The sequence below is a fragment of the Rattus norvegicus genome, chromosome 4, assembly GCF_036323735.1.
Source record: "Rattus norvegicus strain BN/NHsdMcwi chromosome 4, GRCr8, whole genome shotgun sequence".
Classification (NCBI taxonomy): domain Eukaryota; kingdom Metazoa; phylum Chordata; class Mammalia; order Rodentia; family Muridae; genus Rattus; species Rattus norvegicus.
The window spans coordinates 94599959-94615151 of record NC_086022.1 but is presented as its reverse complement, the minus strand read 5'-3'; the positions used below and the strand labels follow the sequence as shown (position 1 = coordinate 94615151).

The following is a 15193-nucleotide window of genomic DNA, read 5'->3' as shown; positions in this document are numbered from 1 at the left end:
CCAGCAGCCAATGGAAAGAAATGCAAAGATCCACAGCCAAAGAGGAGATAGGTTTCCCAGAGTCTTATGGAAGAGTTGGGGGAAGGATTGAGGACCCAAAGGAGACAGATACTCCACAAGAAGACCATCAGAGTCAACTAACCTGGACCCTAGGGGACTTCCTGAGACTGAGCCAGCAACCAAAGAGTGAGCATGAGCTGGACATGGGCCCCCACATGGATAGCAGATGTGCAGCTCAGGCTCCGTGTGGGTCCTCCTCAACTAGAGCGAGGGCTGTCCCTGAATCTGTTGCTTGCCTGCTGGTGGATCAGGGGTTCCTAACTGGATCGCCTTTTCTGACTCCACTGGCAGAGGATGAACATAGTCCTGCAGTGACGTGTGCCATGGGAAGGGAGTTGTACGGAGGGAATGATGCCAAGAGAGGACTCCCCCTTTCCAAAAAAGGGCAGGGAGGAATGGGGGAGAGGAAATTTGTTTGGGTGTTCTGGGAGGAAGAGAGCAATTATTGGGATGTAAAGTGAATAAAGAAACAAATTTAAATTTCCGTTCACCTCAATAAAAGTTTAGTTACTTAAAAAGAAAGATCTGTCTGTCAACGGCAAGTGATTAGTGTGTCTTTGTACTATGTGTAGCTCTGGAGTGTTCACCCTACTAACACGTAGTTTAATTCAGCTTAATCTCAACATAAAATCCAACTGAAAGAACAATTTCAGTTCACCCAAATCATAGTCATTAATGTAACAATGGGAGATAGGCAAGATGGCAACAAAATAAATGTGGTTTATGTAAATGCAAATATATATCTACATTCAACATGAAATTAATATATTCTAGAAATAGATGATGCATTAACCTGGATAAAGCCAGAAAGTACAAAAATGTATCTTGTAGTAATATGTTGAAACCAGCAATTCAAAGATGTCTACTATTATTATTTCCAGTAATGTGAGTTTCTAAGTACACATACACACATGTATACACACATATACACATACACATTAGTTGTGAAACTACAAATAAGAGGCAAATACCATCATTAAGTGCAGGTGAAAGAACAAAAGTAAATGAACAAAAATGTACATATGAGTTATAAGAATTAAAAAGCTTGAACACAAAAACGAAATAAAAATCAATAAAATTATTATCATTTTAATACCTTAGCAATAAATGGAAAAAGGTAAAATATGTAATTTCTTAGTCACAGATTATAAATTAAAGGAGAACTCTCTCAAATATGCAAAATATTTCTAAATGATATTAAGGTTGTTCCATAAAGTTACATTAAGGGAAGACTATTTCTCTGTATACAAACGTTGAGACCAAGCATGACTGTCAAAGGATGAGGGTGCAGGTGACAAAAACACCCCATAAATCCTCCATCTAGGATGAGATCATACTGACAAATACAGTTATCAAATGCATAGCACACTTAATATTGCGGATGATTTACATTCGAATCCCATCAGAAAACAAGCACAAACTCGATGACACTTGAAAAATGGAAGTTCATTCCTTTCTCAATCCATTTCTTCAAATGAGTTAGTAGGGAGTCAATAAAAGGCAGAAGAACACAAACATTGCAAGATACCTGATTCATACACGATTCAGAGTGGCAAGTATTGTCTGAATAAGAATAAACACCAACAATTATAGAAAATATTCATAGTGAAAGCCAATTTAAATGTGCTAAGAATGCTATGAAAACCAAACTCTCAGGGAAGAAAATAATTGTTGTTTAATCAAGTGGCAAGGGACAAATACAGTGTGTGTTCACTGTATTGTTGTGCACATCTGTGTATCAATTCTAAAAACAAAGACATGTCTTCCTTCCTAAAGAAATCCCAACCAATCTAAGAACAAATCATGAAAGGAAAATGAAGTCCGAGAGAAATTGAAGGTGCTCAAAATAGTAAGTAGAAGGTTTTGTAGTCAAAGAATTCAAACAGAAACCAAGATGTATGACTATTTCACGAAATTAAAGGAAGCTTAGAAGTCTGACCAGTCAGAATGTGTTTCACTTGTGTGATAGTGAGAACTTACTTATACTGCCTTGGTAAGTGAAAAATGATATATTTCAATAACAGGTTTAATGCTATCTAGTAATGCTTAAGGCATGAGCCCTTCTATTATAATTCTCTCTTCCATACAAAAATATATGCACAAGAACAATAGTCAATAAATATATGTAAGGACACTATAACTGCCTTCTGGTGTAAACAGTGTAATAAATTGTGGCATATTTATATAATAGAAAAAGTGCAACAATATAATTCAATGTACTTCTATTGAATGCCAAAGTAAGAATGAATCAGGTGAGCAAGGTAGAGCTTTCAAAGCTGGAAAGGGAATATCTAAGGCTGAGTACAAGACTCAATATTAGCAAATTCTGCTTTATTAGGTGATAAAGAAATAACACGATGGTGTCATTAAATTTGGAGTACAGTATCAGACTTGCAGTTGACGGAGCACCTCAGGGTTTTTTCCATACCTGCTTTTATTTTGAATCATATCCAGAACCAGTTACTCTCAACATAGTCCACTGCAGACACCCAGGCCTTTAGAGCTATCAACTCAGTATTCAAACTCACCTTCAGTTTTCACATTAAAAAATGTTGAAAAATGGCAAGTTCAAAGTACAGAAAAGTCATTTATCCAAGGACTTTTGTAATTCTCCTTGAGAGAGCTATAGTCATGGTACTCTGTCAAACATCCTTTATTGGTACTTAGCTGCCTCATTACGTGATCTGGAGAATATACCAAGGATCATTTCCTGTAAAGTATAATCTCCTGACTACAGGCCACACACAAAACTCTATAATATCACTTTCTCTAGCTGACTTTCAATACTACTGTATTAAACTTACTCGAACACTTATTCTGATTCTGTGCATGTCACAAACTAAAAATCAAACAGCTTTGCTTTGTCTAAATATTTAATTTAGTATTTCATAAAAGCATTAATACAATGACTGAAAGAAACATGAAACTATTTCCCTAGGCAAGCACTATGATATTTCTCTCCAGTTAAATTATTCTAAGGTATGAATCTAATTAATTGTTCCATGTACTTCTTATGTATCTTAGAGTACTCTAAACGCCAGCCGTCTATCTAAGGAGTGCCCTCCCTTCCTTATTCCTGCTCACAGTCTCTTTTAGAACACATGCATTTTAATGACACTGTGATCACACTGCAAAAAGAGAATTATATTGTAAAACAGCAACAGAATAGAATAAAATAATATGAAACGTCTAGGCTTACTTTACGGACACCCCTGCCAAGTTCTTCTCCATAGTTGGTTCCAAGGATTTCGAAGTGGACATTGGGGTTACCTCCATTTTCTCCAAATTCTAGATCTCCAGTCAATCCATTAACTCCACCCTAGATGAGAGAATAGACAATTTTAAAAGTTCAGAAAGGCCAAACAATTAATAATAAAGGATAAAGAAGTTAAAAGCACTTTGATTCCCTTCATAGAATGAAATTTCAAAGGATATGCTTTTTATATCAGGGAGCTAATTTTAGTAGATGCACACAACAGGCCAAGGAATTCTGGTAAAAGTCACCTCAAAAATGACTTAATTTAATCTCATCTACTTACCCTGAAAAATAATTTAGGCCCTAAGAGCCGATGACTACTCAAAATGAAGCCTGGTTAGAGCTAAGACTCAGCTTCACTGTAAAGATGTGGCCGCCATGGTTTGTAAAGCAGAGGGGCATGTCGCCAGAGTGCAGCAGTGTTCAGGAAACTTAATGACGCTATTTTGGACACAATGCCAGTTAAATTTGTTCTGAAATTATACCTCTGTATACTAGGCATGTGATTTTCTATTGTAATTCTTAATTTTAAAATGTACCACATAAAATTTTTTGGAGTTTATTTTCTCCTGCGAATTTACTTTCCAAGAAATCACAATGATTGAATATGTTGTTTCCAAAAGATCAAAGAAATGACTTTGAACTATTTTATAATAAATATGACATTAACCTGGTTTATATAGGAAACAATGTATGCATATCTATAAATATATCTCAAAATATCATATTGTATTGCATTAAAAGGTATAACTTTGTTTTTACAAAATACTTAGGAACACTCATTTAATAAATATGATAAATTTATATTTAGATAAACAAATGTAAATTGAGCTAGACAATGTTTTATACTCTCCAATGTCTGTGCTAGCTTTGAGACTGTGGAAATTTCCAGACCCCATTGTTCCTTCATTCTGACAAATGCTCATCTCACAGACAGGTAGCCACGTGGGTCAGGCCTGCTTCTCACTGTTCTTTCTCACTTTGGTCTATCAACCTTCACCTTACTCAAGATTTTAAACTCACTGCTATGTTCATAGTCACTTCGGTTATTATATGCCCTGGATAGAAGTTTGGCTTCGTTATGACATTTATTTTGACTACAAATAATCTCAGTTTGTGAACTGCTCTAGTCATCACCTCTGCACTGTTGATGCCTACATATGTAACACTGTTGTAACAAGTAGCACCACTTTCCTCTTCCTTGGCTGAGTTTATGTTGTCTGACCCATCTCACACTTCCTCTCTGCCTTCCAGACACTCGCAGAATACCTACTTCATAAAAGACACTCAGATAACAATTGTTGACTTAATGTTTCCAACCTCCATTATGAATTCCTTTTTTCTTTCTTTTTAGTTTCTCACACAGCTGTCTTCGTTGTAAACAGCAGGTAGGGGACCTAGTAATGGTAAAAGCTGTCTGTTGGGGACTCTTGTTAATGCCAAGCAGGAAGAAGAAGACTTCAAAGCTCGTGAAGACTGAGGGGCACCAAGGAGACGAAGAGCTCTTTGTAAATATCACATGTGTACTTGGTGGAAGTGACCTTGTAAACAAAGAACCAGGCAATGAAGAACATGCTGATGGCTAGAAAGTACCACAGTCAGGTGTGCAAAGCCAGCCAGGTACTCTAGGCTGGCGTATCTACTCACGGCCTCAAGCTCCACTTTGCCCCACACAGAATAAACCACAAAGGTTCACCACCAGAAGAACACATTGGCAGGAGCAAGTGCTCTCTATTATTGATTTTCAATAATCAATCTATTTTATTTTTTCAACAGCATAATTAACAGAACAAGTTTTTCATCATTACTTCCTTGGTTCAGACAGGAATTAAAGTTATCTAGTTGGATCATGGATAAGTCTGTTGAATTTTACCTGTCTGTGGTCTTTTCATAGGGGTTAGCAGTGACAAGTAGAGGATTTCACCCGTGGCCTAGAAATATAACAGCTATGCAGAAACTAACCAACTAGTTTAACTCCCATCTGTCTCAATGTCTACGTATTTTAAATGGACAATAAAGCACTTATCTCAGAGTATTATTTGTTATATTTATAGTACGTTAAATGCAACTAAAGCAGAGGAGTGCTTCCTATGTTGAGAGCTTAGAGGCAACTGTTTGCACCATTAGGGTCAAGTGCTTTTTCAGCCCTTATTTTTGGATCCTTCTAATTCTATAAAATGCAGTCAAAGTTTCTGACTTTGCCTCCTTGTCAGCTAAAGTTTTTTTTTTTTTTTTAAGATCCCTGGGCCCAGGGAGGGATGTGATACATTCAATTTAGAGATGAACATTCATAGTCCATTTGCACATTGACTATGGAATTCTCAAAAAAAATTAATGACATTATTTGAAATTAAAAAATTTAAAAATAATAAGATGGAGAAATGTTTGAGAAATAGTAATAATAAAAAAACCATTGTGCTCACATGCATACATAGGTGAGCATACACACACACACAGGCACATCAGCCATTGTCATATCTAGCAGGAACATATGCGAATTGTGGCTCATAGCATACCACGTGTTCTTTTTTTTTGTTAACTTTTTTTTTAATTAATTTATTTATTTTTATTAACTTGAGTATTTCTTATATACATTTCAAGTGTTATTCCCTTTCCCGGTTTCCGGGCAAACATCCCCCTCCCCCCTCCCCTTCTTTTTGGGTGTCCCCCTCCCAACCCTCCCCCCATTGCCGCCCTCCCCCCATAGTCTAGTTCACTGCGGGTTCAGTCTTAGTAGGACCCAGGGCTTCCCCTTCCACTGGTGCTCTTACTAGGATATTCATTGCTACCTATGGGGTCAGAGTCCAGGGTCAGTCCATGTATAGTATTTAGGTAGTGGCTTAGTCCCTGGAAGCTCTGGTTGCTTGACATTGTTGTATTTTTGGGGTCTCGAGCCCCTTCAAGCTCTTCCAGTTCTTTCTCTGATTCCTTCAACGGGGGACCTATTCTCAGTTCAGTGGTTTGCTGCTGGCATTCGCCTCTGTATTTGCTGTATTCTGGCTGTGTCTCTCAGGAGCGATCTACATCCGGCTCCTGTCGGTCTGCACTTCTTTGCTTCATCCATCTTGTCTAATTGGGTGGCTGTATATGTATGGGCAACATGTGGGGCGGGCTCTGAATGGGTGTTCCTTCAGTCTCTGTTTTAATCTTTGCCTCTCCCTTCCCTGCCAAGGGTATTCTTTTTCCTCATTTAAAGAAGGAGTGAAGCATTCACATTTTGATCATCCGTCTTGAGTTTCGTTTGTTCTAGGGATCTAGGGTAATTCAAGCATTTGGGCTAATAGACACTTATCAATGAGTGCATACCATGTATGTCTTTCTGTGATTGGGTTAGCTCACTCAGGATGATATTTTCCAGTTCCAACCATTTGCCTACGAATTTCATAAACTCGTTGTTTTTGATAGCTGAGTAATATTCCATTGTGTAGATGTACCACATTTTCTGTATCCATTCCTCTGTTGAAGGGCATCTGGGTTCTTTCCATTTTCTGGCTATTATAAATAAGGCTGCGATGAACATAGTGGAGCACGTGTCTCTTTTATATGTTGAGGCATCTTTTGGGTATATGCCCAAGAGAGGTATAGCTGGATCCTCAGGCAGTTCAATGTCCAATTTTCTGAGGAACCTCCAGACTGATTTCCAGAACGGTTTTACCAGTCTGCAATCCCACCAACAATGGAGGAGTGTTCCTCTTTCTCCACATCCTCGCCAGCATCTGCTGTCACCTGAGTTTTTGATCTTAGCCATTCTCACTGGTGTGAGGTGAAATCTCAGGGTTGTTTTGATTTGCATTTCCCTTATGACTAAAGATGTTGAACATTTCTTTAGGTGTTTCTCAGCCATTCGGCATTCCTCAGCTGTGAATTCTTTGTTTAGCTCTGAACCCCATTTTTTAATAGGGTTATTTGTTTCCCTGCGGTCTGACTCTGCACGTGCATGGAGGTAGTGTATGAGTGTTTTTTTGTGCATGTATCTAATGGTGAGAGGTAGATGTAAAGAGCTCTTGGAGATAAGATTTGTGGATCCAGCATGAGAAGAATGGAGCTGAGGAGCTGTGCGGCGTCCTCCATCCCCTCTGTCATTTGCAAGAGCTCCTTGCTTGCTTCTATCTTTGTATAGAGAATACATCCAACCGTTGCAATGCAATTTTACACCATTCTTGAGGTCAGTATTAGTGTGACAAAACTCCAATGTCCCTTACAATGAAGAATGGAGTGGATTTCATTATCATTAATATCTCCAGGTTGAAAATATATGTATGAATATGGCAGACATCATTATACATAAGGTCCAAATACTATAACTCTAGAAATTTCCTATTTAGAGGAATGTATTATGCATATTTATTTATCCATCAGGGCATGGCACATTGCATGACTGCAGAGCAAAGGGTAACGTGCAGGAGTTAGCTCTCCTCTTCCATCCACCATGTGGATTCCAGAGACAGAGCTCAGGTGATTATGCTTGCGGGTAAGGCACTCAGGCGTCTCACTGGCCTATAGAATCTTCTGTGCCAGGGCGAAGGCACATAGCTTTCATGCCAGCACCGGGCATGCAGAGGCAGGCAGATCTCTTTGGGTTGGAGGCCAGCATGGTCTACATAGTGAGTTCCAGTCCAACCATGGCTGCATCATGAAACTCTGTCTCAGAGAAACAACCACAAAAAGGCTTTATTTTTATCCTACCTACCTAAACATATCCCCTAACTACATGAGTAGTCTAGATTATTGTCTCACTTCTAGAAAGAGGGAAGGAAATGCATGCTCTTGTGCTTATGGGAGACTCTAACCCCAGAAAGCTTTAAACATCTAATCACTCTTTTACTTTCTTAGTCTTCCCAGTCCGTAGGTTATGGCTGTGCAGGGCCAGTCCTCCTCTGCAGGAAGCAGCTTCCACTGTGGGACTTAATGCATTTACAGAAGACAAGCATAAAAGCCATAAATCAGAGGACTTGCACTTAGTTTGCTGTGGCCCTACCTTGCTCACCTTTTTGACTTTGTAATTTATCTTCTTCCTGCTCTATCATTAATGAGCTTTTGACATGCATAATCAGAGGATTCTGCCCTCAGGAAGTTGTCTAGGATGCTCAAGAGGTCAACACTGTAAGCAAATAAGTCCTTTAAACAGCATTCTTTGTTATCTCAGCCAGATTTAACCTGATTATTTTTGTTGTTTGTTTTAAGATTCCAGTATTTTTGAGTTGTTTTCTTCATCTGTCTTCTGATTAACCTTGAAAGTAGAGGTTGGCAAAAACATTCTGGCTAGGTATGATGAATGGTCATTACCTTTGTTTATGCATGGTTTTATTTATAAATCTTGTGGTCATACAGAAGATTCTAAACAATATAAGCTAATGGATCATTGATAAAGAAAACAGCAAGCTAGCATCCTATATGTCCTTTACACTGACTGTCAGAGCTGCTGCTCAAGGACCTTAAATATACTGAGTATGTTATTTGGATTTTATTCTACACACATAATATAGAAATATCATGGGCAACAAATAGAGAAAAAATAAGAAAATGAAAGAAAAGTTAAAAGTGGGAGAATCAGAGCTTGAAAAACATTTATCACTAAATTTGAACAACAAATTAAATAATAAATTTCTAAGTAGACCAAAGTATCCTGTTCCCCCATGGCTGCAAAAAATTGGGGGGAAAGTCATTAAGAAAATGGTTGCTAATATGCAGCAGAATGAAGGCTCCTGTCTTTGCATCTATTTTGTTAGCCTCTGTCTTTTTTATTGATGCTGATAGATATTAATGACCAGGAATTGTCAATTCCTGTTATTTTGATGTGGATGGTGGGTTTTGTGTGTGTGTTTATGTGTGCATGTTCACACAAGCCCGTTTTGCTTCCTTTGGTTTGCTGGAATGAGGTTATTTATTTTCTGTTTTTTCTTGAGTGTAGTTAGCCTTCTTGGGTTGAGTTTTCCTTCTAGTGTCTCCTGGAGGGCTGGATTTGTAGATAGATAATGTCTGAATTTGGTTTTGTCATGGAATATTTTCCTTGTGGGATTTATTAATTTCCTCTTTAAAGGCCTATATCATCTTTAGAATGTTGGATTTAAGGTCATCTTCTTGTGCTTTTGCTCTGTTAGGATATCCAGGGCTTGCTATAGCAGGATATTGGGGTTCTGGTAATGCTATATTGCTTTCACACTTGTTGATTGCGTTCTTTCACTGTCCTTTGACTATCTGGAACTACCTGGTTGTTCCTGATGCCAGGAGGAATGCGAGATTCCATCACACTCTCAGCAGAATGGCTAACAGAAAAGAATTCAAGTGATAGCATATGCTAATGAGGACGTGCATCAAGGAGAATATTCTACTATTGCCAGTGGGAGTGCAAACTTGTACAAGCACCTTGGAAACCAATTTGGCAGTTTCTCAGAAAATTGGGAATAGTTCTACCTCAAGACCCAGCTATACCACTCCTACGTATAGACCCTAAGGATGCCCCACTATATTACAAAGGCCCTTACTTATCTATGTTCACAGCAGCTTTATTTGTAATAGCCAGAAGCTGAAAACAACCTAGATGCCCCACAACTGAAGAATGGATGAAGAAAATGTATTCTATGCAATAGAATACCACTCAGTTATTACAAACAAAGATCATGAAATTTGCAGGAAATAGATGGAACTAGAAAATCCCATTCCGAGTCAGGTAGCACAGACCCAGAATGACATCCGTGGTGTATACTCACTTATAAATGGACCTTATCGATAAAACAAGGGACAACTAGGCTATAATTCACAGACGCAAATAAACTAAATAATAAGGAAGGCACAAAGGACGAGGCTTGAATCTCATTCAGAAGAAATAAAATAGACATTGGAGATGGAGAAAGGAAGGGAACTGTGTGTGAAAGAGTATGAGGAGGAGAACAGAGATGGGGATCAGGTGCAGGGAGAAGTGGGGTGGGAGAGATCTGGTAGGGAACATCTCTGGGACTAGTCTGAGACTCAGAATCTAGGAAGCTCCCAGGAGTTCATGGGGTGACCATAGCTGAGATTCCTAGCAGCTGGGGATATTGAGTCTGAAGTGCCTACCTCCTCAAGCCTGGTGGGACTTCTAGTGGAGGGAAGGGAACATCAATCCAACCATAAAACCTTCAACCCAAAATTTGTCTGCCTACAAGATGTCAACCCAAAATTTCTGCCTACAAGATGTGCAGGGATAATGATGGACCATAGATTATAGGAAGGGCCAACCCTTGACACTATTAATGATACTCTGTTATGCTTGCAGACAGGACCCGAGCATAAATGTTTCCTGAGCGGCTTCATCCAGTGGCTGATGGAAACAGATGTAGAAACCCACAGGCAAACATCAGGTGGAACTAGGGGAATTATATGAAAGAGTGGGGAATGGGATTGGGTGTTTGCTGTTCAATGACACCACAGGAAGACCTACAGAGTCAACTAGGGTCTCACACATACCCAACCACCAACAAATAGTATGCAAGGATAAGACCTAGGGAACACTACATGTTTGTAGCAGATGAGAAAGCAGCTTTATCTTCATATAGGTACCCTAACAATTTGAGGAGAGGGTGTCCCTGACTCTGTTCCTGCCATTAGATCCCCTTCCTCTAGCTGGACTGCCTGGTCCAGATTCAGTGGGAGGGGATGTACTTATTCCTGCTTGGACTTGATGTCACTTGGTAGGGTGGTGCCTAAGGAGGGATTCCCTTTATCTAAGAAGAAGGGGAGAGGATAATGAGTAGGGGATTTGTGAGAAGAGGAGGGATTGGGGACTGCAACCAGGATTTAAAGTGAATAAATAAATTAATTAATTGAAAAGAGAAAAGAATATGATTACTCAGACTGACTACATTTTGGGCTGTTTATGAGCTTAAAAGTCCCCAACAGAAAGAAAACATTATACTTCCTTGATGATTGTGCTGGATAGTTTAAGATCAACTTGATAGAGCTTAAGTCATCTGAGAGGGGGGAAGTTCAATTGAGTTAATGTCTCCATAATTTGGGGCATAGGAAAGCCTGTTTGGCGTGTTCATAATTAGTGATATCTGTGGGAGGGCCTAGCATATTGTGGGTGGGGCCACCATTGAGCTGATGGTCCTAGTTTCCATAAGAAAGCAGTCTAAGCAAACCATAAAGAGCAAAGAGCATTCCTCCATGGCCGCTGGGTCAGTTCCATGCAGGTTCCTTCCCTGTTTGGGTTTAGGAACCCGAATTAAGACAGCAATGTATAGATTAATATCGTCAGAAATGATGTGATAGTTCCAAAATACGCAGAAAGGTCAGGAACGGGAAGTTCTGATGTTAACCCTGTTTCCCAATTGGTTCTTGATTTGTCAATAAAGAAGGCTGCTGAGCCAATTGCTGGGTGGAGGGTACAGGTGGGACTACTTCTTCTTCTTTTTTCTCCATTTTTATTAAATTGGGTATTTCTTATTTACATTTCAAATTTATTCCCTTTCCCGGTTTCCTGTCCATCAGCCCCCTAACCCTGCCCCCACCCATTCTATATGGGTGTTCCGCTCCCCATCCACCCCCATTACCACCCTCCCCCTAAAAAAAATTCCCTGCATTGGGGGTCCAACTTTGGCAGGACCAAGGGCTTTCCCTTCCACTGATGTCCCAACAAGGCTATTCTCTGCTACATATGCAGTTGGAGCCCAGGGTCAGTCCATGTATAGTCTTTGGGTAGTGGTTTAGTCCCTGGAAGCTCTGGTTGGTTGGCATTGTTGTTCTTATGGGGTCACAAGCCCCTTCAGTTCTTCCAGTTCTTTCTCTAATTCTTCCAATGGGGGTCCCATTCTCAGTTCAGTGGTTTGCTGCTGGCATTCGCCTGTGTATTTGACATGTTCTGACTGTGTCTCTCAGGAGAGATCTATGTCCGGTTCCTGTCAGCATGGCCTTCTTAGCTTCATCCATCTTACCTAGTTTTGGTGGCTGTATTTATATGGGCCACATGTGGGGCAGGCTCTGAATGGCCATTCCTTCAGTTTCTGCTCTATACTTTGCCTCCCTGTCACCTCCTATTTATATTTTTGTTCCCCTTTTAAAGAAGGAGTGAAGCATCCACATTTTGGTCATCCTTCTAGAGTGTCATGTGGTCCGTACATTGCATCTTGGGTAATTTGAGCATTTTGGCTAATATCCACTTATCAACGAGTGGATACCATGTATGTTTTTCTGTGATTGCATACCATGTATATTTTTCTGTGATTGGGTTACCTCACTCAGGATGATATTTTCCAGTACCATCCATTTGCCTAGGGATATCATGAAGTCATTGTTTTTGGTAGCTGAGTAGTAAGTACTCCTTTGTGTAGATGTATCAAATTTTTTGCATCCATTCCTCTGTTGAAGGGCATCTGGGTTCTTTCCAGCTTCTGGCTATTATAAATAAGGCTGCTATGAACATGGTGGAGCATGTGTCTTTGTTATATGTTGGAGCAGCTTTTGGGTATATGCTCAGGAGAGGTATACCTGGATCCTCAGGTAGTGGAATGTCCAGTTTCTGAGGAATCTCCAGACTGCTTTCCAGAGAGGTTTTACCAGTTTGCAATCCCACCAAAAATGGAGTATTCCTCTTTCTCCACATCCTCGCCAGCATTTGCTGTTGCCTGAGTTTTTGATCTTAGCCATTCTGACTGGTGTGAGCATCCTTAGTCATCAGTAAAATGCAAATCAAAACACCCCTGAGAATCCACCTCACAGGTGGGACTTCTATGTTCCAGGAGAAGAACAAAGGAGGGAGAGAAGCTTTTTCTGTCATGCTTTTGACGAAGAAGGACGCAACAATCATGTAAGATCTCAGGGGGAGCTAGGACCTTCTTTTTGAATGGGTTGGTGGGTGGCTAAGGATGCTTGGCAGAGCCTAGACAGAACAAGCAGCTAAGTTTAGGGAGATAACACATTGCTAAGGGTATGCCTTTCCAGGCAAGAGTTATCTGCACCCAACAATCATGACTAATAGGCAAATTATAAAGTACAAAACTGTCTGTTTATCTTTTATCCTGTGATTAAAGGCGGGAGCTGGAAGCCCCTCCTGGAGCAAAGGAGAGTAAAAAGGAAGGTGGGTTCGATCCTGGAGCTAAGCTGGGTAAAACCAAAGGAAAGCCAGGTGTGCCCAGAGCACTGTCTGATCTAGGGCAAAGGTGGTAGCTTTTTAAAACTATAGGCAGCAAAGGTCAGTTAATTTGTATTAAGTGTTTAGAAACTTTTGAAGAAGCATATAACTTTACATGTGCATATTTACATTAACACACACACACACACACACACACACACACACTCACAGTAAAGACTTACAGCAAGACTTACAGCAAACAGATGATATTGTTCATGCCTTAAAGGAAGCAACTACAACTCATTCATTAAGGAGTTCTAATTAATGTCCCTATCCTTCCAAGTTTTCTCTCTAAACTATGCATGTATATTGCTTATATATACATATATATATATATATCTTATATATCGATATATTTTAAAGTGGATTGCTCAAAATAATGAACATTGAACAAAATAAAAATATGCTGTTGGGCTGGAGCGATGGCTCGATGCTTAATAGCACTGACTACTCTTACAGAGGTCCTGAGTTCAATTCCCAGCAACCACATGGTGGCTCACAATTATCTAATGGGATCTGATGCCTTCTCTGGTGTTTCTGAAGACAGCTACAGTGTACTCATATAAATAAAATAAATGAATATTTTTAAATGTGCTGTTACTTGCTTTATAAGACAAGTGAACTGAAATTTGAACATTTATTGGTGAATTCTGAGGGTCTTTTTAAAAGGGTATAAATGATATTTGCTTATGTTTGTTCATACACACACACACACACACACACACACACACACGCACACACACACACAGAAAAATATACTTGGGAATATGGAGAGAAAAGTCCTGTGTCTTCCTCAATACAACTCTTCCCTATGTTTTGAAACTGGGTCTCTCAACTAATCTAGAGCTTTCCAGATTTGATACATTAATTGACTATCAAACACTACTGATAATTTTTAATGGAAATACTAAGGATCTGAAATCCGATCTTTTTGATTCCATGGTGTGTACCTAAGCCACTGTGCAATTTTGAAAATCACCATGACAAAAGTCTGTTTATTTGTGAAAAGTGTATTTTATAGTTCAAGTTGTATTCTTGCATATCATGTCTTCATAATTTCTCTTTTTCTCCATCAGACATGTACATACTCAATGATGTATTATTGCTTTCCCACAGATAGCCAACATATTCTTTTTGTCTAAGGATTTATATTTTGAAAGATTTCAAACAAAATAAGCTGTATCTCACCTTGCCCATGGCATAAGCCATCTTTCTATCCAGGACTCCTCTTTATCATTACTTCCTGCAACCTCCAAATTACTTCTCAGTCCCCTGAAAACCTGCCAGCTGTACATGCCACTGTGGATGTAGAGGCTGCAGCATGACTCACGTCTGTTCTCAGGAGTAGTAGGAGTCTCTATGATTGTGCCCATTTATGTTCTGTCCCCATCACTAGAGCTCTACAATGGCTCCTTCCCTGGAAGTCTGAGGGCATTTTGAGTTATCAATACCTTGCTTCAGACACTATAAGAATACCTTATCCCATTCGATATTATGCTATTTTAGTTAAGTGATCTAAAAGTACATTATATGGCAGCATTTAATCATCACTTAGTGAATGAAAATATTTTACTTTGGAAACTGGATATTTTTGATATTTTTGGCATTCAAAAAACTCTTTGTTAAACATCAACATGTTTCAACATATATCTTTTAACTATCAACTAAAATGAAATAATATACTGTTACAGAAAACCCTGATACACTAGCATTTTTTAGTTTTTGAAAATAAGAATTAAAAAATAATTACCACAAAGATTTAGGAAGAA

At 39.2% G+C, this 15193-nt stretch overlaps 1 protein-coding gene across 3 annotated transcripts in view; it reads right to left on the bottom strand.

Moving 5' to 3' along the window:
- Positions 1–15193, bottom strand: part of Grid2 (glutamate ionotropic receptor delta type subunit 2) — a 1477190-nt gene that overhangs the window by 607203 nt on the left and 854794 nt on the right. For all 3 annotated transcript variants that reach the window (NM_024379.2, XM_017592903.3, XM_039108399.2), the window contains exon 8: positions 3260–3379. In NM_024379.2, the coding sequence (NP_077355.2) occupies positions 3260–3379 (120 nt within the window). The remainder of the gene's footprint in view (positions 1–3259; positions 3380–15193) is intronic.